Source organism: Sceloporus occidentalis, unplaced genomic scaffold (assembly GCF_023333645.1).
Source record: "Sceloporus occidentalis isolate IW3139 unplaced genomic scaffold, rSceOcc1.0.p SCAF_4, whole genome shotgun sequence".
Taxonomy (NCBI): domain Eukaryota; kingdom Metazoa; phylum Chordata; class Lepidosauria; order Squamata; family Phrynosomatidae; genus Sceloporus; species Sceloporus occidentalis.
In genome coordinates this window covers 89,847,558-89,871,899 of record NW_028316984.1, presented here as the reverse complement: position 1 = coordinate 89,871,899, position 24,342 = coordinate 89,847,558, and the positions used below count along the sequence as shown (strand labels likewise).

Below are 24,342 nucleotides of genomic sequence, written 5' to 3'. Positions count from 1 at the left end.
TATGTATTCTAGATAGCCTTTCCCCACTTCATTAGGGGAATTGCACCAGCATCATCCTGTGAAAGCAGACTCAGATGCTCATGCTCTGATGTGATACATCTGATAACATGAGCTGTTGCCCTTGAAAACTTAGCAAAACTAATTTGTCTTTAAGGTGCTATGAGAAACAAATGATTGTTTTGATTGTTTGATTGGCTATGTAACATTGGTTTGCCAAATCTGAGTCTAACTCTTGCTCTAGAAGATTACTGATGGCAGCTGAAAGGTTAAACTAAATCACTTTTACTTGGAGCAGAGTGGGCAAAGTGTGTTCTATGGGCTGCATGTGTCACTCAAGGCCTTTTTTATGTCCCCCACCAAGGGCTCCCTGGAGGGTCAATAAATTAGCAGATGCAATTTTTTTCCTTCCAAAATGCACCCTAAGGGGGTATGTAGGGCATTTCCATCACAGGGTCAAGTAATAATTTTGCAATATTTTCCAGAATATTTCTGGCTACAAAATAGCCTCAAGGGTGATTGAGGGCATCTCCTCCACATTTTGGGCCCATTCTGGGCCATCTTAGGGCCAGGAAAAGCCTTTTCTGAATCAAGAAGTGAATAAGAATTTACTTTTGCTCACATCCTGTTGTCAGAAGGTTTCTTCTGGGCTTAAAATGGCCCAGGAAGGACCCAAAACACAGTGAAAATGTCCCCATGTCTCCCAGAGGGCATCCTGAGGCAAAAGGGTTTTCTTTGCAGGAGCAAAACTCGATCTCATCAGGAGGCTGCCCTTCCACACTTGCCCATTCCTGACATAGAAACTGTGCAGTGGGACAGTTGTTCATGCTACTTGGGTGGACTAAGCAAAGTATGAAATACTGTCTTAAATGTTTATCAATTAATAGCCTTTCATGTGTTGTATGGTTAGTCTTAATAGCCTTTCATGAGTTGTATGGTTAGTCACAAACACTGAAAATCACGAGTCACCTCATCCCCCCCCCAAAGATCTACTAGTAGATTTAGCTTAATGCTTTGTTCCTCCAAAGTAAATGTCACAGTTGCTGAATTTCTTAATATATGTCCGAAAGACTCCCTTATATCCCTGTGAGTGTTGGAAGTGCCATGTTTCTTACTCTTCACACTGCTTATCGCAATATCTATTCAGACGTGCACTGCCCTATTGCCTGTCATTTTAAAAACATTGTATAGAAGCCACACTTAATTCTTACTCAGACAGTTACCAGTCATTTGCTCTTCTGCCATTCCCTCCTGGTTGCAAACATCTAATAAATTGTAGACATTACTGATAGCTTCCCCCTCCTCAATATAGCTCTATAAATGTTATTTAGCAAAAGTATTTTTGGCACAAAATGGGCAAGTAGTATTTAGACTATTATTAGAATCATTATATCACTGTCATTGGTCCTGGGGTTGCCAGGCCTTTTCTGATTATCAGATGCAACAAATGACGTCCAATTTTATTGACCAGTTTGGCTTCAACGATGAGAAGTTTGCTGATCAAGATGATATCGGCAAGTGAGTATAGTTTTCCTTAATGTCTGCCTTTCGTTTTCCATTTGTTTGTGTTGGCAGTGGTTAGTTGCTGTCTCTTTAGTGATAATAAGCTGTGTGTAGTCAATCTTGTTCACTTTGTATTGTGCACATTGGAGATAAAATAAGCTTTTTGTCTAACACCTCCATCCCTAGCATTTGTGAAGCAAACTTTTCTAGTGACTCTCACTAAAAAAATACTAAAATAATACAGTACACGTCTCACTGTATGGATTTCGCACTCTAAAATCTCATGATTCTGGTGCAAATTATCAAAGCTTGGAATGCACGAGGCTTTTGATTTAAATTTATGTTAAATGGGAAAAGCGACAGAAACAGCACAGTATCTGTGTGATGCTTACAGCTTCTGTATGTTGCTGTAAGAAGCAGATTCATAGCGTAATCTTTGCCAGCTCAGTTCTGACCATTTTTAGATAAGTACAAGTTTTAAATTTTGACATGTACTTCCTGCCGTGTGGTGCCCTGGCCCACATAGTCAGTGGTCATGGATGATGGAAGTGGTAGTGAATAGGGGTACTATGTGGGAACTAGTGATTTAAAGAATAACTTAGGTCCAAAATACTAGTAGATTTAATTTACGCAACCATTTCATTATGTTTAATAAGCTCAGATGCTTCAACCAGTTAAGAATTTATATTATAAGTAATTAATTAATTACAAATTGAGTTTACTTCTGTATTCTGCTTGGATCTCTTCCCTGTGAGTCCCTGTTCAGTGTTGCAAACATAAGCACTAGTTACTTTTTTTTTCATATATTTTTCAACACTTTGTGTAGATAAAATATTTACTGTTTGAATAAAAAGAGTAAAGATTTTTTTCTACACAGAGTGTCTGTAAAGAAAAGCTGTTACTTTATCAAGAACAGATCAATATTACTCTAATTTTGTAACCATGGCTTGTGTTCCGTTCCAATCCATGTAGTTTTCTTTGCAGTGGTTTTTCTGTGCTGTGATTTCCTAAACTTCCATCACATATGATTTCCTAATTTTTATTTAATTCTTACTTGCTGTAAGAGATGTTACTTTTTATCTATGTAAGTTATAACTTACTTGACTTTGACAGTTTTTTTTGTATCAATGATAGATTTAATGTTTTCCTTAAGAGAGCAGCAAAAATATGAATAAAAATTACTCAAAGACAGAATGTATTAATCATTGGCTAAAACACCATAGAGCTATAGAAGGACTTGTTGTAATTATACATGCAGTAAGAATTAGACATTTTCAGATTCCAAATTAAAATCAGATCATAAAATATTATGTAGTCCCTGTGCTAAATATCCAAGTTGACAGAAGGTTGAATCCCGTTGTGTAGGCACAGGAGAGACAGTTTTATTCACTCTCTGTTCATTTTAATTCAATTTCTTGGGCTATATAGTACTTTATGGTCTTAATTTTAATTTGGTAGAGGAAAAATGTCTGAATTTTATTATACATGTTCCCATAAATTTACCAAGTTATATCAGCATGTTTTACCCCACATAGAGAGATAGTGAGGGCTTCATGTTAACAGGCACTCCTGCAAGGATCTGAAAATCTATCAATACTTTCACCAGCAAAATGAAATTCTTATTCTGCCTGGAGTTCCCTCAGTGTAAGCATGCCATCCTTTGGATTGCAGTCTTTGGATACATTTTTCCTGTTTGATCAAAAATGAATCCTTTCAGCAGCCTTTGCTGTTTCTCTTCATTTTTTAAAATTGGAGGATAAAGACATTTATATATAAACAGAGGGCCTTGTATAATGATAAACTAGCTATCTGCAGATTGAAGCATCTGCAGCTGACACCGCCCCATATTATTCAGTGTGGCGTGTGCTTGCAGATGTGCACATGTTGCCACCCATGGAGTAATATAGGGCTTGAGCATCCGTGTTTTTCCTCATATGTGGGGTACGCTGGAACCAAACCCCTGCAGATGGGAATGATCCACTTGTATAAATATCAAGGACTGGCCATCTTTTCTCATTACTGAGTGAACACTTCTTCCAGCATTGGCCCCTCCTCAACACCAGAGGATTTGGACCTAAGACATTATTCTTGGCAAAGAAAGAAACCGTATTACATATCAGTCAGTACAGTAAACTAAGGGACAATAGTCAAGATGCTTCCCTGTAACAATTTATATTAGTAAAGGAAATTTCGGTTTCTTATCTTTCTGTAAAATAGTGTAAAGTGAAATATTTAGGATATCTGTCACCTAGAATGCCATTTCTCTCTTGTTTTTAGTGCATAAACTTGTACTTTATTTACAGTGTTTCTTTTGATCGTGTATCAGACATCAATTTTACCCTCAATACAAATGAAAGTGTAAGTATATTCTGTAGCTATTCATGGGTTTGGGAAAGTGTGGGAGAAAGTGAGGAAGAATGATGGTTCTTCTTGGTCCTATTACTTTTAAATACATTTTTTTACTGAAATAAATTCAGTGGCATTCTCTCTCTGTGAGTCTGATTTTTGCTCACACAAATGAAGCTTCCCCTCCCCTTCCCTTCCCCTGCAAACCCCTATGTCTTGCACTATCTGCTCTGCAGGGTTTTCCAAACCTGTGGATCAGATTTTGTGGGAAGCACACCAGGTTGTAGTGGGGAGTTGGAATTAATTCCTGTAATGCAGGGATGGACAATGGCAGGCTCTTCACATGTTGTTGGACTCCTGTTTCCCCTTACCATAAGCCCTAGTAATGGCTGGGGCTTATGGGAATTGCAGTCCAAGAAAAGCCACACATTCCCTGCTTATATACTAGTGCATTCTGTTTTGCTGGTGGACAGACACTGTTGGCTTCAGCCTTAAGAGTCAACAGTCTGCTGTCCTCTGGTGAACATGACAGGAAGGAAGTGCATGGTGCTTCTTGCTAGCTGGTTGGCCTCCTAGGAAATAAATTCACTCCAGGCTTTTTGGGAAATAATTTTGCACACTAAGAGGTTACTGCATTGAAACCTGGACTGTTAAATTGGCACCAGACATTGACCCTGACTTGAATTGGTAACACCCTTTGAGAGAGAGAATGATGTGCTGTTTTCAGTCCAGTAAGTCTCTTGTGAGGGAAGAGATGTTACCTGTACAGAATATTCTTGTATGACATCTTTGGCGGAAAAGTCCCTATAAAGAAAGAAGTGAGGTACCTTCTTGGTTTTCAGGCACTGATGTATGTGTGTGTTTAGAGCTTTGCCAGTTAAAATGCAGATGAGATTATGGTGGGGGTGATTTAATAAAGAAGTGAAATCTTGCAGACAGGATGCATCTGGCACTCCCAAAACCAGGGCTCCTAGTGGCCCACATGAGTCTGAATGTTAACATCTGGAATTGTCAGAATGTCAAAATCTTTGATGTGGCTGATTTCTGTTTAACCATTCAGTGCACTTTGTTTAAAAAAAATAAGGGAGGGGGATAGGGAAGAAACTCTTTTCAAGAGTTGAATGTCAATGGTGATCTTCATGTATTTTGCTTCTAAACATATTTAGGGCAATATTGCTTTGTTTGAGGCATGCTGCAAGGAGAGAATACAACAGTTTGATGATGGTGGTTCTGATGAGGAAGATATCTGGGAAGAGAAACATATTGCTTTTACACCAGAATCTCAGAGAAGGTCCAGGTAACTTAGAGATACCAGAGAATGTATTTTCTTTGTAATTTAAAGTTAGGGGGAAAATCCATGTCCTTGAAACTAGTTAAATCTATTCAGTCTTAAATGTTGACAGACATAACTGCTCATAGGTTAATCAGCTGGTCTATATATAATTAAAAGTGTACAGTCTTCAGGTATAAAAAGAATTGACTGTTGCTGCAGCCTGAAGTTCTAGGAATTCCAGTAAATCCAGGAGTGAGGGGGTGGATGGGAGGTGAACTAGTTGCTCTTATCCTTTCCAAATCACATGGCTTTCTGTCATAATTTCAGTCTTGTTTGGATATGCCTAGAGGTGATTTACCTATATCCAGTCTCTAATCAGAACCAGGCATGGGGGGGGGGGGAACTTAAACAAAAAAATTACTTGTGCTTTTAACATTTATGTGGGGTTTTCTGAGTATAACTATCTAGTCCAGCTATCTTATTTAAAAGTTATACTCTTGTCTGCCAAAACAGTTAAAGTGGAAGTGAAAGAAGATTTTTTTTAAAAAAAATATCAAACTCAGAGAAATTCAGAAGCCTTAAAGGTTTCTCATGCCTTAGAAGGGAAAAGGTGTGGTGAGGGTGATGGTTCATCTTTTCATTTGACTGTGTTAAAATAGGAGAGAGCAGTCAGACTTCCTCCAAGGCTAGTCTTCCCATGGAACCTTTGCTGTGTGTTGATCTTTAGAAAAGATTGTTTCAGTATAAGGGGAAGAAAATCTCATGTAGTGGACATGATTATCTCTGTTTCTTTCATTAAAAAATAAAAAGCTCAGGCAGTACAGACAGTGAAGAGAGTACAGATTCTGAAGAAGAAGATGGAGCAAAGCAAGATTTGTTTGAGTCAAACACCAATACAGAAGACAAGATGGAAGTAGACTTGAATGAAAGTAAGTAACTTTCATGTCACTGATATTGAATATATACATTGGAATGCTGTTATTAGCATATCAACAGTAAAAACGGAATGTGAGAGCCCTTGGCCTTGCAAAAAACATTTTAAAGGCATTTTAAATAATTATAATTGGTAGGTATATAATTGAAAATTTGTCAAACTAAGGGTGCATCTACACTGTAGAATTAATGTAGTTTGATACCATTTTAACTGTCATGGCTCCATCCCATAGAAACCTAGTGTTTGTAGTTTTGTACAGCACCAGCACTCTTTAGCAGAGAAAGCTAAAGACCTTGTAAAAATGACACATCCCAGGATTCCATAGGATGGAGCTACAGCACTTAAAGTTGTGTTAAACTGCATTATTTCTATAGTGTAGATGCACCCTTGTTCACCTAATTAGTATTGAATCAGGTGTTAACTTTTTAGAAGTAAGAGCAAACTAGTTTGGACTTGCATTTGTTTGGGAATATATTGGCAGTATAAATCAGGTGTAGATAGTCAGCGTGGTGCCTCTCTTGAGAGATTTCACACGAAGACTCCTCTAATCTTCGTCTCTTATGCTAGGTACCTATGGATGCTTAAAGCAGTTGAATAAAAACTTTAGATGCTTGACATATCAAGTTGTTGTAGATCATTCAACATTTTGGGCAAATAGGACAAAAAAGATTTCCAAAGGAGAGATCCAGAATTTGTTTTGACAGAAGTCTTAGATAAAACCTAGGAGATGGCTAGTTGTGTGTCCTGATACTGTACTTAAAATAATTTATATGCTCCTTAATGAAGTCTGTGTTGTCTCTGAAGATTTTATATGAATGCAAAATAGCATGCTTGTGTGCGTTTCTCTGTATATATGCAGAACTTTTAAGGAACAATATTGCAGACTACTCTTTTCAACTAGCAACCGTGCCAAAACATTACTAAGGCCCTGTACAGACGGGCCTGGAAGCACATACTGAGTACATGCTAGGGTTGCCCGGGAGCGTCCTTTTAAGACGCTCCCTAAGCCTAGGACTTACTCAGTACGTCAAAATGGTGGCACCCTGTCTACATGGGCGCCACCATTTTGACGTAACGGCTGCGTCGTGTCCAAACGGTGCGGTGTGACTGTTACGTCCTGGCGCCACGTCAGGCTGCTTGTGGCGGCCTAACTGTGGCACAGGAAGGAGCTCCAAAATGGAGCTCCTACCCGGAGAGCGCCTCATTTCCGTGGCAACTAGATTGCTGCGGGAATGGCGCCAGGGGGAGAGGGGCCAAGTGGCCCCTTTCTCCCCTAGCTGCGGCTCCTGGAGTGTCCTGGAGCATGAAGCCCCAAGGACACCCCTTTTCGGGACCAGGGAGGAGCAGCATTTTGCTGCTCTTCCCTGGTCCCAAAAAGTGTTGTATTGGGGTGTTTGGGCTGCCGCTGTGGCTGCCCCGGCCCCAATACATTGCGCAAAGGGGCGGCTGCAGACCGCCCCAAATTGGCAGTCTGTGTAACGCCTTAGGCAGCAGGACAATCTGCAAGCATTTTAGTTACTTCAATTTGTTTTTAATAGCCATGCTATAGATTAGTTTCCCTTTAATGTTTATATCTATGTTTGTTTTTATCTTTCTAGCACCTAGCTGGTCAGCTAACTTCGATGTTCCTATGGAAACCACACATGGGACCAATTTGGATTCTGTTGGGTCTGATGTATGGAGCACAGAAGAGCCAATGCCAGCAAAAGAGACTGGCTGGGCTTCCTTTTCAGATTTCACATCTCTAAGGTAAGAAAGTATTGCATTCCACCAAAACTTGTGAGTGAAATGAAAGTAACTGTGTTGTTAACCATGCAGATGTTGGTTCCCTACATTTGACTTTAGATTAATAACATTAGAGTTTTGTTTGACACTTTCTAAGAATCCATTTGTAGCAGATAATTTGTAATGAAGTGAAATTATATTACTTGTGGTAATGTTTTTTCTGAGATAAGAAGTGTCCTGGTGAACAAAGCACAAAGTAAAAGTTTACCCCTGCCCCATTTATTTGGTTGGAAGCTGCCGGGATGAACTCTCTACAGCAGTTTTCAGGTGGGAGAAAAAAACACTAGCACTTGTGTTTTTGCAGTCTTTTCTTCTCCTGTATGAGTGAAACATTTCAAGTGGAGCCTTGCATCTGAGTGGCAAAATGAACAAGCTAATAGCCAAATTCCTTCCAGTCACAGGTGCAGTCTTCCCCACCCCTCCATGAGTTGTATGGTGCCTTTTCAAGTCTGGACCCTGTTCCAAAAGAGAGATCTATTTACTTTCAGAATAGATGCTAACTCTAGCTGAGTCTTATACATTTATCAATGATCCATTTTGTGTGTTTGCTTCTAATAAGCCACAGGTGTATCTTAAAACAGCACTTCTGTTAGCATACATATTGAACTATCTGCTCGCTTAACAGTCTCTGCCTCGCTTCTATCTATCTAGAATGTAATACCAGTGCACTCCTTGTTAAAAAGCAGTGAAATGTTTTCATTTTGTTTTTAAAGTTCAAAAGATTCATTAAGAAGTAATTCACCTGTGGAGATGGAAACCAGCACAGAGCCAATGGATCCTCTTGGTGCAAATGTAGCTGCCTTAGCAACTCAGCCAGAAGGTAAGAGCACTGAAAAGAGTGCCAAAACACATTATACAAATAGGGAAAGCTTGTTGGGCCACCTGAAATCACTGAAGTTTAAGACTATGTCATTTATATTGGCTTTCTTCCTAACTCTACGGCTAGTGGGCATGCAAATGGCATGAAAGACTGTGATATGGCTTCAGGTGTGACACATAGGTTTTCTTTGTGATTCTGAAATAAACTGGACATGGAAAAGTAATAGTTACGGAGTGTGTTTAATTTTTTAAAAAATAGTTATAAATAACCACACATTTAGGTTTTGTAACTGTGAGCATTTGCAAAAATGGCATAGAAAATAGTTTAAGAACTGCACAAAAATCTTTGAGCTCTTTTTAACAGGTGTGCATCCAGTAGTTCTGATCTTGTTCCAAAGAATACTTGCTTATTCTGTTTATTGTTCTTGGAGCTTTTTCAGCTGAGTAAAATGCTTTAAAAAGTTTGGTACATAAACATGCTCATTGTTCAAACTATCCCCTCCAGCTGTAGGAAGTGTTGCAATGGAAGCTGGTTCTGATGGTGAAGATGATGTGGAAAATGCAGACAAGGTGACTGAGACAGTAATGAATGGCAGCATGAAGGAGACCCTTAGCCTTACTGTAGATGCTAAAACTGAAACAGCTGTCTTCAAAAGGTGAGAAAACAAATCCTGCTGTTATTCACCCTAAGAAAATATAGGCTTTGATTAAATTAATTTTAAAAATGTTGGTCTAGTTTTCCATTCTTCATCTTAGTTGTATTTAAAAAACATAATTCCTTGATCAAATAGGAATTTTATGTAAAAAAGGGTCAGAGTTAAAACTCTGGCTTGATGTTCCTTGTTTTCTGTAAACTTCACTTAACCCGCTTTTAACTTTATCTCTTTTTTGATGGTGATTTTAAAAATGCCCCTGACATCAGCATCTGAATCCTGTATGTCTTGTCTCTATTAATATGTCTTAAGTTTTTCTAGTTTACAATTTATTTTTTAATTATTCTAGTCCTGTTCTAAGCCACCTCAAATACTTTTAACAAAAAAAAGGGAATCTAAGGCCTGTTACAGACTGCCAAAATAAAGCTGCTTCAGGTCTCTTTGGAGGTATGGTGTTTAAATGATGCATGCACCCTAAGAATCCAGAAGCTGCACCAAAGCTGCCCTCCAGTGCTTAGGAATGGAGTGTGGCTTTGGTGAGACCTCCGGACTCTTAGGACCCATGCATCATTTAAATAGCATACCTCCAAAGAGACCTGAAGCAGCTTTATTTTGGCAGTCTGTAACAGGCCATAAGTTACTTTAATACAACTTTGAAGTAATACAGTATGGGCAATGAAGCAATCTGGTGTACTGGTCTGAGTGTTGGACTAGGATTCTGGGAGACCAGAGTTCAAATCCTTACTTGGTCATGGAAACCCACTGGGTGACCTTGTGCAAGTTGCACTCTTTCAGCCCCCTTGGAACAGATCTTGCCAGAAAAACCCCATGATAGTCTTTCAGGCCTTAGGGTTGCCCTAAGTCAGTAAACAACTGGAAGGCACACAACAACAACAAAGGCATCTGTAAAACCACATTTTAGAATAGAGAATAATGTTAACTTTTGTGTCTGTACATGCCTTATGAGTCATATTGCTCTTAACAGCATTTGAGAGGATTTGGGGCCTATTTTGTATGTGTTTGTGTACATATGCACATGCACACACACATGCACATATTTCTATTTTTTTTAAAAAAAAGAAACTAAAAAGCAACAGACAAAATCTTTTTGTTAACTCCAGTTGAAGTAGAGCTATTGAATCAGTGGGAATGATTTTCTTAAGTCAATACTTATGCAAGTTCCAAATACTACACAGTTGGGACTAACTGTTTGATTTAAACTAGTGTCTTGGGTACAGAATTAATGTGCAAGTGATAAAAGGAACAAAAAGCAACAAAGTATTTTTTTTGTTCTGCTTTTTTAAAAAGTTCTGATGTCTCCTTTTAATGATCAAAATATTAAATGACAATCTTATTGAGGTTAGTTGGTACTGTGTCCAGATGCTAGCCACAATAAATTTTCCAGAGTCCGGTTAAATAGCTGGATTAGCAGCAATTCCAGCTATTGTATATTATTTCTAATAATAGGTACTTAAGTTGGTGTTCTTCTTCCTAAAGTTGTGTTTAGATGTGACAGATACCAGTGGATCACAGAAACCAATATAGGGCAAAGCCCAGACTTTTCAGAATGTTTGTTGTTTATTTTTAAAGGACTGTTTACAATTGCAGTAACTCCAGATTTTCCCCTTGCAATGTTTACTATTTTACTGAGTTACTTTTACCACTTTTTAAGTGTTCTGTCCTGTATATCTTTGTACTCTAACTTGTCATTCTCTTCTTTAAATTTAAGATCTTTAAGTGCCTTGCACTTGGCATTCCTTTAGTGGATATTCACTGGCTAGATATCCGAATCCTGTTACATAGACATAATTTTCTTCCTCTGTTGGTGAAGATGGACATCCAGGTTATTTTCTGTCACTTACTCTGGAGGCAGGGCTTGTCAGGATAAGCAGGCTTTATCTTTTTTGTGTGGAAGATGTCCTTCCCAAGTTAGGATCTTCTCTGCTGAGACAGGATATTCTTTGAGGGGCGAGGGTTTGCTGTTCATTTCACCAGTGTTCCATTCCCAATTTTTTCCTTTCTCTTTTCCCAGTACATATTTAGTGAAGTTTGGAGAGGAGTTAGTCATATTCTTCATTAAAAACAAACATTCCTGCGTAAGGCTGGGAGCCAATTTGAGGAATTTGGCCTCCAGCACATCCTAGAGAACGTATCTTGCAGCCTCACCCCTCTAGTAACTTAATTTTTTATTGACATGACATGGCATGGCCTGGCCTGACTTGACAGTGTGTTGAAGGCTGGCATCCACATCTTTATTCAGTTGATGTAATGTATGTGCTTAGAAAAAGGGGAAACAGCTGCTTGCTGAGATCTTACATATGTCATTGAAGAGACAGAGTGGCGAAGTGGATTTACTTCTAGATTCTTCCTGCAGCCAGTGGCTGCAGACTGCTTGTCCCCATGGTCCCTGTGGCATGGAGGTATGTTGTTCTGTAGCATGCCCCTCCCGCCCAAGGTATGTGAGTGACATTTGTGGAATGCACCATACATGGTCTCAAATTATTGCCCCAAACTATTTTGGTCCTAAATTTATTGCCCCAAGTTCCTTCAAACTGTGATGTGAGAAGTGCATGTCAGGCACCTGCCTACCAGTCCCATTTTTACAAGAGCAGTAGATGGTCTGTAGTCAATGGAAGTGTGGACCCAACAGAAGTCAGTGGCTGGAACAGGAAAGGAAAAGATTAATTCATCCATTATCAAGGAAGTAAAGTCAATTTAAACTTCCTGGCTCTAACAGGAAGGAAGAAAACTTCCCCTCCCAGGATCTCTTCCTTGTTCTAGAGTAGATAATGAATGAGTGGCCTTTAGGTCTTTTCCCTTCTTTGGCTGCCTGTTCCATTCTCTCTTCCACTTCTCTTCTTAATTAGTCAGTGACTTACTTGACTGGGAATGGGGTGGAGAAAACACCAGATCTTTGCCTTCAAGGACTCTCTTCAGCGATTCAAGTTTCTGTTTGAATTTTCCTGTTGAAGACCAAGTACTTCTGTGACTTGATGCCACAGCTGCTTCCAGTGCCTGGCAGCTACCACAGCAACTTACCTCTCCTCTGGCAGGTTGAGCAATTTTGCACTGCACAGAGCATGTGAGAGCTTTTCCTAAGGGAGGGACTGGTTTTCAACTCAACGTGTCCTGCCTCTTTTTGCCACAGCTGTCTTACAATGGCGTTCCTTCCCAGCAGCAACTCAACATAGTCACTATCCTTTCTTGCAGTGCTTCTTCTTTTAGTAGACTCAGTTGCTATTGCATCTTAAAAAGAATAAATATGTAATATTGGGAAATGCCACTGTCACCTATCGGGGCTCAGCTGTTGTTGTGTGCCTACAAGTCATTTCCAATTTATGGCAACCTTAAGGTGACCCTGTCATAGGATTTTCTTGCCAAGATTTGTTTGTAGGGGATTTGCATTTGCCTTCCTCTTCAGCGAGAGAATGTGACTTGCCCAAGTTAACTGAGAGGAGAGGTTTCATGCCTGAATAGGGATTTGAACCCTGCTCTCCACAGTCATACTCCAACACTCAAACCACTACACCTAGTTACTGCATCTTAAATAGAATAACATTGAAAAGCACCACTGACAGCTAGTGAAGTCTAGTTTTTGTTTAATTTTAATGACAATAGATAAATAATATTCAAAGAAATACCATAACAAGTGGGGATGGATAGGTTCATCCTTAAATTCAAGCAGCTTACCCCCATCACTATATGAGGAAGACATAAGGGCAGGAAACATCAGAATTTAAGGTTGTTCATTCTGTGGCCAGAGACTCACTTTAGGAGAAACAAGTACCCCTGATGACACTTGTGGAGCCTTTTGGAAGGAATTATTTCTGACAGAATCTGTCCCTTGCCCACATTTCCATTTAAGGCAGGTTCACTGGTATTTTCTAGAAGGTTTACCTTGTTTGGCAATTTCCACACTTCGTTGTATCCTCTGTCTATTCGTGGACCAGCAGCTGCCACCAGTCCAAAGCAGTTAGAACACATCTGTCCCAATGACTATAAATTCCCTGTGAGAGGGCCTGGGCCAAGGCCTGCCCTCCAGGACCCTTAAATGCAAGGTCACAGTGCTAAGCTTAGTTTTGGGAGAACTCCCAGCACTATGGGGAGATACAGACGATCTCCCCTGGATCATTGCCATGGCGACTGCACATTGCGGCAACGATGCGCTCACCACTGCCAAGGTGCCATTAGCACCCTGGAGCAGTGTAGTGGCATCCCTTGTGTGCCGCACCAGAGGCACATCATCAGCTTGTGTGCCGTGTGAATGTGTGCATGCCAAAATGGAGCCTGGACAGCGCAGTAGGGCTCGGGAGCGTGCAGATGCTCCGCTCCCTGAGCCCTAAAATCCATAGATATGCCTCCAAACTATCTAAATTCAGTCATAATGTTGAGTTGCAGATCCTCTGCTGCTCTGATGTAATAGTTATAAGGTAACTGTTTGATTCAGAAATTTTGCTGCTTCAGCTTCACTGTTTCCCAGAACTGGGGGTAAAATGGTCAAAACTTAGTTAATTTGCCTAAACCACCCCCTAAGAGCAAGTAGCCAGTGATAACACAACTCTGGATAGTCTTCATTGATCAGTGGAAACAATTTGGATGGCCAGGCCAACATTTTCTTTGTATGTTTGAATTAACCCCAGGTGTCCTTTTGTTTTGCTGCTAATTCACCTGAATCCACAAAAATAATGTTATGCTTTGGGAATATGAATAATGAATGTATTGAACCAAGCTATTCATGTATATTATTTCAGCAGTCCTGCCCTTTTTCTGTTCTGTATTTTTCCTGTATTGTTCATCTAAGGGCCACTTCTGACAAGCATTTATATTGTAGTGCAGATACCTGAGTACAAATATATATGTATATATCAGTTCCAAAGGTGCATGTGTGTGAATTGCACTGTTTTCTTTTTAGATACATTTCAGTGGTGACTTGGGAAAGATGAAACACCTACATTTGTATCTTACCAACTTTGTCAAAGTTACATCCTATCCTTCCCTTTGGGAAGGTCAGAGCAGCTTATCCAAGACTGCTTTATGAAATTCCCCACCAGCAGTCTGTCATCTAGACTGAGGCCTAGTTCTCACAAACAACAGGTAGGGCAGTAAAATTGTGTCTGGATTTCTCCAGAGGACTGGCCCTGTTAGTCTTTAAGGTGCCACAAGACTCTTTGTTGTTTCTGCTGGAGCAGCCTAACTCCTTTTATTTGGTATAAACTTTCATGGGCCGCAGTTGGTACTTGTGCAGATGTCCTAAGATGCTTTGTTGTGTCTGGACTTTCCCACTTCAGCCTTTAGGTGGCAGCCTCATATGACTAAATGTTTCCCCTTACAAAAGAGCCATTTTCCTCATTTTAAAAATTCGCCTGTAAGGAAGCTGATACATACACAAGTGAGTCCTTGACTGCAGTCTGAAGTGATTAACTCCAGATCTAAGGTTACCACTTCACCTGCTGTATGTGAGAAATATGTCTGAGACCTGCTGAGATTACAGTGTTTTGTGCCCTCTGTTCAATCTCTCCATGAAAAAAGGCTAGTTCATTTAGAAATTTTGAATAATAATGTGTAATAAGCAGCTGCTACTTGGTTGCATTATAAATAGGCTAACTCCAAGGGCTACTTTTTTGCCAAAGGTCTTGATGGTATTTTTATATTCCTTTTCTGTTTTTCCCCCTCCCCCTCACTTTTGGCTTCAGAGTGTTGAAATCCTATCGGTATGTACAGAAAAGGGTACTGAATGTGTTTCACTTTGGGCACCATGTACATTCTTTATTCCTCTTTTTACTACTCTGTAATCTTACATCCTGCATTTTTTCTAGTCCAGTTCCTTTAAAGTGAACATAAACTGATGCCAGTGATGAATGTAAACAGAACCCACAACCTTGTGCTTGTATTCCATGTTTCAGTCATTTCTAAAATCTGTTTGCATGTGACCTCTGAACCCTTTCTCCCCCAGCCTCTCACAAATGCATGATAATACAAATGTTTAAGGCAGAAATGAAACTGTAACCCATTTCTTCATTAGTGAGGAAGGAAAACTGTCTACCTCGCAAGATGCTTCGTGTAAATATGTGGTGGAGAACACAGAAGCTGGAGAAGAAACTCCTGTAACTCCACAGCCAGCTTGCAGCAATCTAGAACAGAGGTAGCTCTTTATTAACATTTCATATAGTGTGTTTTTTCTCCCAGTGGAATTATTTACCTATGAAGAACACTTAAAAGCAGCTCTTAAGACAGAAATATTTCCTGAGTGTCTCACAGGATAATAAGAACAGTCTCTGTCTTCATACTGATGATCTAAAATGTGGCACTAAAACAAGTGTGTGGAGAGAAAAGGAAAACTAGAAAACTCAGGCACCAGTTCTTCATGTTATACACATCTTCTGGCATGAAGCTGTGAAGCAAATATAGCATTTATGAAATCTTTTCCAGCCTCCCCTGCATTGGCTGATATCAGGGTGGGGTACAAACTGTTTTGAAATAATGTAAAACCATTTCATCAGTGTAAAGAGTTTCAGACAAAATTATGCTCACGCTCGGACAGATCAAAAACAAAGCCATGAATTCACTGGGCCCCAGAAGCTTGGATGAATAGCCAGATTTCAATTATAAATGTAATACTATAATGTAGCCAGATGTTATTGTCCATCTTTTCATAGTCAGTTGGAATTGAAACAAGGAGGCAAAAATATGCAGTGGATTGTACATACAGTCCATGAACTTGCTGGCTTTTTAAAAAAAATGCTATAAAAATGTCTGAGTATGTACTAAAGTAAAAATCATTAGTGTTCTATGTTACCTGGCTTGCTTGAACCCATTTGTTTGCTGTAGTACCATTTTACACTAGTCACCCCCCCCCCGGGTCACTCACACACTCAAACCCCTTAACACCATGGATGACTACCAGCTCATTTTTTGCATACTTTTTTCTTGCCAGTCTCTGCAAACTCCATGTTGGGCATTTTAGAGGTTGCCTTTGTAAGTTTTGTGTCCATCTTTTTTCTAACAGTGTTACAGAGGGACAGGACATGCTGCAAAGTAAAGTTCTGGGCTGCCCTCCCTGTTCATTTTATAAAAATGCCTCTGCATCCAAGTAAGGCCCTGAGATGCAGGGGAGGGGAGAGAATAAAGGTGAAAGAATGGAAACAAGCACTTTGCAGTGTGCCTGGCCACCTGGTACCAGGAGCTTTGTACAAAGTAGGAGCTCTCATTGGCACCTTAGAAACTTCAGATCTAGGACATAAAACTGAAGGTACTAGAGGGGTAGAAGTAGGAACTGGAACCTTTGCATTTGGAATTAGAAAGTGCAAGGAACAGAAGTGTTGCCCTCCCTTTTGCCAAACAAGGTATTGGATTTTTAATAATGGTGACATGGGAAAAGGCTACTCCCCTTATAACCATGGATCCACCAAAGTTCTTGTTTAGTGTCCTTTTTGTGAACCCAGAACTGTGAGGCCTGTAAACAATTTATTTTTTGACAGTTGTGTGAATATATAGTAAAGAATTTTTCATATGAAAAACAATGCTGCTGTGCACACCTCACTTTGAGAAATTTAGGTGGCATAGTGCTTATCCCATTTGATTTTCCTTTAGAAAGTCATTGAGACATTACCTAAAATTTGGTCAGATCATAACCCCATAAAAGTAGAATTAGAAATAGGAAAAAGAGAATTTAATTGGAGGTTAAATACGAATTTACTGAAAGATGAAAAAATTGTGTTGGCAGTGAAAATTAACATAAAAAATTATTTCAAAGAAAATCTAAATAAAGAAACAGCCTTACAAATAGTCTGGGACGCTTCTAAGGCGGTGGTAAGAGGTTAGTTAATGAAGAAAGCTTCTGAAATTAAGAAGGAAAAGAATGAGAAACTGAATAAACTGAAAAAATAATTGACAAAGAAAGAAAATCTTCTAAAAATAGGCGTTAGAAATAAAGAGATCCTACAGGATATAAAATATCTACAAAAGCAAATATCAATATTGCTAGTAGAAGATATGGAGAAGAAGTTGTAATATACCAGACAGAAATATTTTGAATCAGCGAATAAACCAGGGAAAATTCTGGCATACAAACTAAAAAAAGAAAAAGCAATACGAACAATTAGTTTAATAAAGGAGGGAGATAAAATAATTACAAATCAGAATCAGATTAAAAAAAATTCTAAAATATTACACAGAAATATTCAGGAGTACTAAAGGGGATAAATTAAAAGTAACACAATATTTGGATAAACAAAATATAGTAAAATTAACAAATTATCAAAGAGAATGTTTGAACAAACCAGTATCTAGACAAGAAATAACAGAAGCTATAAGGAAGAGTTAAACAGGGAAAACCCCTGGTCTGGATGGATTTGGAAATGAATATTACAAAGCATGTGAGGAAGAATTAATACAACCCCTTTTGGACACAATGAATGATAATCAAAAAGGTCAAATACCCCAAACATGGACTCACTCAAATATACTATTGTTACCAAAAGAAGAAAAAGATTTAACAAATGTGAAAAATTATAGACCAATTTCATTGCTTAAATCGGATTATAAATTATTAGCGGCAATATTAGCGAAAGATTGAATTTTTTTTTAAATAAATAGGATTCACCCAGATCAAAGTGGCTTTCTCCCAAATAGAATGATAAAAGATAATATTAGGAATATAGTGAACTTGATAGAAATCCATGAAAAAAGAATAGATAAAAATAGATGCGGAGAAAGCCTTTGATAATGTTAATTGGGAGTTCATGTTTGGGGTTATGAAAAAAATGGAAATAGGGAACAAATTTCAAAAATGGACTGAGACAATATATAAAAAACCAAGAGGCGAATATAATAATAAATGGGGAAAAGTCTGGTCCTTGTTTAATTCAGAAAGGGGTATGACAGGGTTGTCCCCTGTCACCTCTATTATTTATACTTACACAAGAAATACTCCTAAACAATATTAGGGACAACAGTTTGATTGAAGGATATAAAATGAAGAAAGAAGAATACAAACTTAAGAGCTTACGCGGATGGCTTCATCCTAACATTAGCAAGTCCATTAGATAATGTGAACCAGTTGTTAAAAACCTTTAGAGAATACGCCAAACTGTCGGATCAGTAAAGAAAAAACAGTGTTGTTAACTTTGAATCTATCAAAAGAAGAACAAAATTCATTGAAGGAAAAAGCAGGCTTCCAAATTAAAAATAAGGTTAAATATTTAGGTATTAATATCACCAGAAAAAATATAGAACTATATGAAAAACAATTATAAAAAACATGGGGGAAAATCAAGGCAGAATTAAAAAGATGGAAAAATTTTAATATTTTGTGGATGGGAAAAATTGCAACAGTAAAGATGTCGGTATTGCCAAAGATGATTTTCCTCTTCCAAAAGCTCCCAATAATTGTTGACCATCCTTTTAAAAAATGGGAAAAGGACATATCAAATTTTATCTGGAATGGGAAGAAGCCCAGAATAAAAATGAAAGTCTTACAAGACCCAATAGAAAGAGGTGGTTTAGCAGTTCCAAACCTAAAATGGTATTATTATGCCTGTGCCCTAGATTGGTTAGTTGATTGGATAAGATTAGAAAAGAAAAGAACAATAAATTTAGAAAGGATGGAATTGAAATTTGGATTTCACAGTTACCTATTTTATGAAAAAATGAAAATGGACAATAATTTTAAAAATCACGTGTTTAGAAAAGCATTGATAAGAGGGTGGGAAAAGTACAAAAGGGGATGGTGCTCAAGTCTCCCATTGTGGGTATCACCAAATGAAGCGATGTATTTAAGAGAAGAATTAAGAAAAGATTATTAGGTAACGTATGCGGATCTCACAAAACTACTTCTGGGGAAAAGAGAAATGAAAACACAAGAAGAATTGCAAAAAGAAGGGTTTATTTTATTGGTTTACATACAGACAATTTAAAGAAAGGTTTTGGATGGATCAAAAAATACTGGAATTGGTTTAGTAGAAACAGGATTAGATAAAATAATAAAAGAGGACAAAAAACAAATATCCAAATTTTATAAATTAATGCGAGATTATGAATTGGAAGATGAAACAGTCAAAGAATTTATGATAAAATGGGCTAGGGATATAAACCGACCTATACAATTGGATCAATGGGGGAAAATATGGAAGAGGAAAATAAAACAAACATTAAATATAAATTTTAAAGAAAATGTCTATAAATCACAATACAGATGGTGTATGATCCCCTTTAAACTATCCTAAAAAAAATGGACATAAATGTTGGAAATGTCAGAAAGATATTGGAACGTATATGCATTGTTGGTGGAATTGTGGAAAGGTTATAACTTATTGGAAAAACATACATTCAAAAATGAAAAGGATATTCGGTATTAAAGAATGTATGTACCCTAAAATGTACCTCCTGAATATAATAGATAACACCAAATTAGAAGAGCAAGAAGGTAAATTGTTATTCCAGGTAATTGTAGTAGTGAGAATGGTCCTTGCAAAGTACTGGAAGAAAGAAGAAATACCTGAGATAGAGGAATGGAGATTGAAGGTGATGGAGATGTACGAGATAGACAGACTAACTGCATTATTAAAGAAAAAAAATCACTAATAGGTTTTTGTAAGGAATGGGAATTGTGGGGAAAATATATAACAAAAGAAAAAAAAAGAAATTATACAGACAGTCATCTTTGAGGTTTAATAATATTTGGTTATATATAAACTGAAATGTAAATTATAAGAAATTGTGACAAGATAATATAGAATAATAAGGTTAAAATAGTAAGATATAGATAAAAATAGACACAAATATATAGGAGTAATATATGAATCTTAAGGAGACAAATAAATAGAGATAAGAGCTAGTGAAAATAAGAGAAATTAGGTTGGAAAAGAAAGTGTCTTTGGAAGTGTTGTAATAGGTAATTATATGATAAGAATGCTTGTATAATTTGTTAATTAATTTTTTGATGTATAAGAAATTTTGGAAGTTAAATTTGTTTTTAATCAATATTTTTTTTAAAAAAATTAAAAAAAGTCATTGAGAGACTTATAAGTATTATATGTTTTTGTTATAAAAACGCAGGCTGAGAATAGGTGGAGGCCACAATTTAAATACTCTGAAGTTCATTGATCCAACAACAGATCTCTTGAGACAGATGGCACTCTATTTGCAGGTCCTAATTATTCAGTTCTTTGTGGTTTTCCCATTCTTCTCGCACACTTCCCTCTTTCCTTTGTTAGATGATTTGAGGATCTAGATGTGTCATCTTTCCTATCTGTTATCTACTTCCTTGGATTGCTGACCGTACTAGCAACTTATTTATCACTTATACTTTGCCTAAGGAAGGGGTTTGTTAAGTCATATCTGGCACATTAACCCCCTGTTATCAAACTCAAACTAACAATTGTACTGTCCACTGTGATTCACTAGCTCACATCTTCAAGCAATAGAAAGCAGACTTCCTCAGCTGTTGGTTTTTTGCACGTTCTAGACTTGAACTCCCAGAATCCCCAACTATTATGGCTAAAGATTATGGAAGTTCATAGTCCAAAATATCTGAAGGACCAGCTATTGTTCTAGGGAGACCGTTTATTTGCTCTTGCTGTTAATGACATAATTAGAGTAAACTCATATTTTGTTAGTACTCCTTATTGAAATGCCATGTATTCTGCAAAATAGTTAGCTTCCTTGTTCCTGTCATCCCATTGAAGCCTAAGAACATGTAATGTAGTCAGCTATTAACGTATTCATCTGTTCTGTATTTTTTAAAGAAATTAAGGCGTATTGTACTAATGCATACATCTTTTATTCTGTAGGGCTGATCAACAAGCTCTTCTAGCAGAGGCGTCTGTTAATGGCCCTGTATGATATGTGATATTGACTGCTGTTGGCTGAAGAATATGAACTGATACCCAAGGATTTCTCTCTTGAGGATTTCATCTAGAGCCTATTGGAGCCAGTCACTGCTGCACTAATTTCACAAGGGATCAGGACCAGCAACATTTATATTCTAGATTTTAAGACATTGTACAGAAATTCATAAGTGTAAAAATTGCACATTGAGAAATACCAATAAATTTTTGCGTATGTTTATATTGTATTGTTCTAAATGATGGGTGGCCTGTGAAATAAGATCTTGTCACCCAAGTAACAATAGTAGTGATACTATAGTTAAAATGGCTGTAAGAATAGTTTTATAAAAAAGTGAATACACAAATCCAATGTATTTGAGGCATAACTATTTGACAATTAGTGACCAAAGTATTTAGCAGTTCTCATAATTTTCCAATATCCCCCTTACCCCAAATTCTGAAGTCCATGTTTTTCATTTTGGCAAAGAATTGCTCAACTGCAAAAGCTCTTTAAATGTTTTGGTTGTTTTAGATTTAAAACAATGATTTAAAAAGAATTTTTGGTGTTCAGCATTTTACAGCAGGCTTTCAATTGATAATTGTTTTCTGTATGGTTTAAACCAGATAAAATGTAAGTCTATTGGTAGAGATTTTAAGTATTTATTGTTACAACTTAGTTGACAAATAGATGTTACTGTAAAGCCATACATTCTGTTAAGTCTTGTTTGCTTGAAAACAATACCTTACAGGTGAAACACTAGACTATTTTTGAAGTGCACATGGCTTGTTGTGTATTTAAGTGATTCACCTCCTTTTTTAACCCATTCACCAACATGTACTTTAATTCAAAGCAGTATAAAATTAAACATTTTGGAACAATCTTCATATTTAAAACACTGTAATCCTTTTGACAAATCAACTAAATATAATGAAATGCCAGTGCTGCTCATGTAATTACAGTTCATGTGTTTTAAAGGTATAATATCTTTAAATATCAAATTTGGGCACTTGAGCATGTTAATTGTTATACTTTCACTGTTTTGATCTGTGTGAAGTTTTTCATTTGTAAGTTTTCAACCAGTTTTTTTCATAACTGGCTTGTGTATATATATATAGTGATTATGGAAACTAATTGTAATTTATAATTTTCTATGTCATAAAATTCCAACCGCCTTCTCAAAAAGAAGCAATATAATGTATATTGCCACATTGTCTGGTGGAAGGGTTAAAGTACTTCACCTCTTGCACTTTTAGATGCAAATCCATTTTTATTTCTTTAATAGAAAGTTATTCATTTATTTTTACATCATTTGTTTTCCTGACCAGTATTTAAAAGCCAAAAGGATACTCTAAACAATGGCCAATGACTTATTTTAGAAAGTGTCCCAAGCTATGTGCCTAATACTACATTGCATACAGAAATAAAGACAAATGTATACTGGTATGTTTATTCTTCTACTATTTCCAACTTCATGGAAGTGTTCCTGCTTTCATTCCAGCAGTATTGGAGAGGTCTTTGTAGCTTATAATGTGGCAGAGGAGTAGGCATGTGGAGGATTGTGCTGTTGCTGTCTATTCATCCACTACATAATAACAAGTGAATATCAAGTTCCAGCAACCAACTATAGGTTATGACTTCAAAAGCTGCAGAAGTAAATAAATTTCCTATGTTACAGTAGAAACAGCAACCTAACTACATGGTTTCACATTCATGGCACCTCTGCTTTTGAGGCAATGCTTCATAATGTTACCAAAAAAATCACACGCTAAGATTATTTATTTATTTATTTATCACTGTAGATGACAGCAACTGCTGTCTGTAACATCTGGATGACAGCACATGGGAGAAAGGTACACCAGGTTTCTTAATAGCGAGCCAATTAGTGTCTGCTAAAAGCTGTATCCATGCACATTTACCAAAAAATAAAAGCTTACATTTGTTTAGTGGGATGGACATAACTCCTTTGCCCCCAAATTGACCTTATTAAAAATTCTGGACACTTGCAACCTAATCCTGTGTGTATTTGCTTTTTGGAAAAAAGCAGTTAGCATTGCTACTATCCTGATGGAGTGAGAATGAAACCCTTGAAGTTCAGGCAAATAAAGCATCTGATAACAAAGACAAACAGTCTTCATTACCCACTTAAGTGATCTTTGTGAGGACCAGCAGACACAACAGATAACCTCTGTGTCTGTTGAAGAGGTGCAGTCCTAGAGACATAAAAGGCAAGCGTGCACCTGACACTTAAACCATGGATCGCTCTGTCCACTTTGGAAAGATTCCAAAGGTCTTGGTACATATGAAAGGTGGATACAACTAGTTTCTTTGAGGAAGATTTTTACTTTGAGGAGCTATAAAAACCCTTAGAATGTGAAGAAGCCTGAGAAGCTTGGTGCAACTTTGGGCCCACATAGACTCTGCCCATGAAAACTTGGCAGCAAGACAAACGGAGGGGCGAGAAGCCAGGACTAAGGCCAAGGCAGACTTTGATGTTGATACTCTCTTTTGATTCCATATCGACTGAACCTGTCATGAGTCAACAGTGTGATGCAGCAGCTAAAAAGGCCAATGAGATTTTAGGCTGCATCAATAGAAGTATAGTGTCTAAATCAAGGGAAGTAATAGTGCCACTCTATTCTGCATACTGTGTCCATTTCTGGGCACCACAATACAAAAAGGATGTTGACAAGCTGGAGTCTCCAGCGAAGGGTGACCTGGTGAAGGGTTTGGAAACCATGCCTTATGAGGAAAGACTTAGGGAGCTGGATATGTTTAGCCTGGAGAAGAGACAGTTAAGAGGTGATATGACAGCCCTGTATAAGTATTTGAAGGGGTGTCACATTGAGGATGGTGCAAGCTTGTTTTTGTGCTGCTCCAGAGAGTAGAACACTGAACAATGGATGCAAGCTCCAAGAAAAGAGATTCCACCTCAACACTGGGAGGAACTTCTTGACAGTAAGAACTGTTTGACAGTGGAACATACTCCCTCAGAGAGTGGTTGCATCTCCTTCTTTGGAGGTCTTTAAACAGGCTGAAGAGCCATCTGTCAGGGATGCTTTGATTGTGATTTCCTGCATGGCAGGGGGGTTGGACTGGATGGCCTTTGTGGTCTATTCCAACTCTATGATTCTATGATCCCAAAGGCCAAGCAGAATGAGGTCTGAGGATCTGTTCATATAAGAGTATTTTCATATGCAACTCTCTTC

At 37.8% G+C, this 24,342-nt stretch overlaps 1 protein-coding gene across 8 annotated transcripts in view; it reads left to right on the top strand.

Annotated features, from left to right (window-relative positions):
• The window catches only part of PPP6R3 (protein phosphatase 6 regulatory subunit 3), a 96,560-nt gene extending 73,981 nt beyond the window's left edge, over nucleotides 1-22,579 (top strand). For 3 of the 8 annotated variants that reach the window (XM_089520840.1, XM_089520837.1, XM_089520834.1), the window contains 10 exons: nucleotides 1,418-1,515; nucleotides 3,804-3,858; nucleotides 5,013-5,143; nucleotides 5,930-6,048; nucleotides 7,652-7,802; nucleotides 8,552-8,658; nucleotides 9,163-9,313; nucleotides 15,004-15,021; nucleotides 15,333-15,452; nucleotides 21,100-22,579. In XM_089520840.1, the coding sequence (XP_089376966.1) occupies nucleotides 1,418-1,515; nucleotides 3,804-3,858; nucleotides 5,013-5,143; nucleotides 5,930-6,048; nucleotides 7,652-7,802; nucleotides 8,552-8,658; nucleotides 9,163-9,313; nucleotides 15,004-15,021; nucleotides 15,333-15,452; nucleotides 21,100-21,151 (1,002 nt within the window). In that variant the 3' untranslated portion in view covers nucleotides 21,152-22,579. Of the gene's footprint in view, nucleotides 1-1,417; nucleotides 1,516-3,803; nucleotides 3,859-5,012; nucleotides 5,144-5,929; nucleotides 6,049-7,651; nucleotides 7,803-8,551; nucleotides 8,659-9,162; nucleotides 9,314-14,222; nucleotides 14,405-15,003; nucleotides 15,022-15,332; nucleotides 15,453-21,099 lie in introns of those variants that run through there. The other 5 variants (XM_089520839.1, XM_089520835.1, XR_016280910.1 and 2 more) reach the window with 4 other exon arrangements.
• Nucleotides 22,580-24,342: the final 1,763 nt, after the last annotated feature.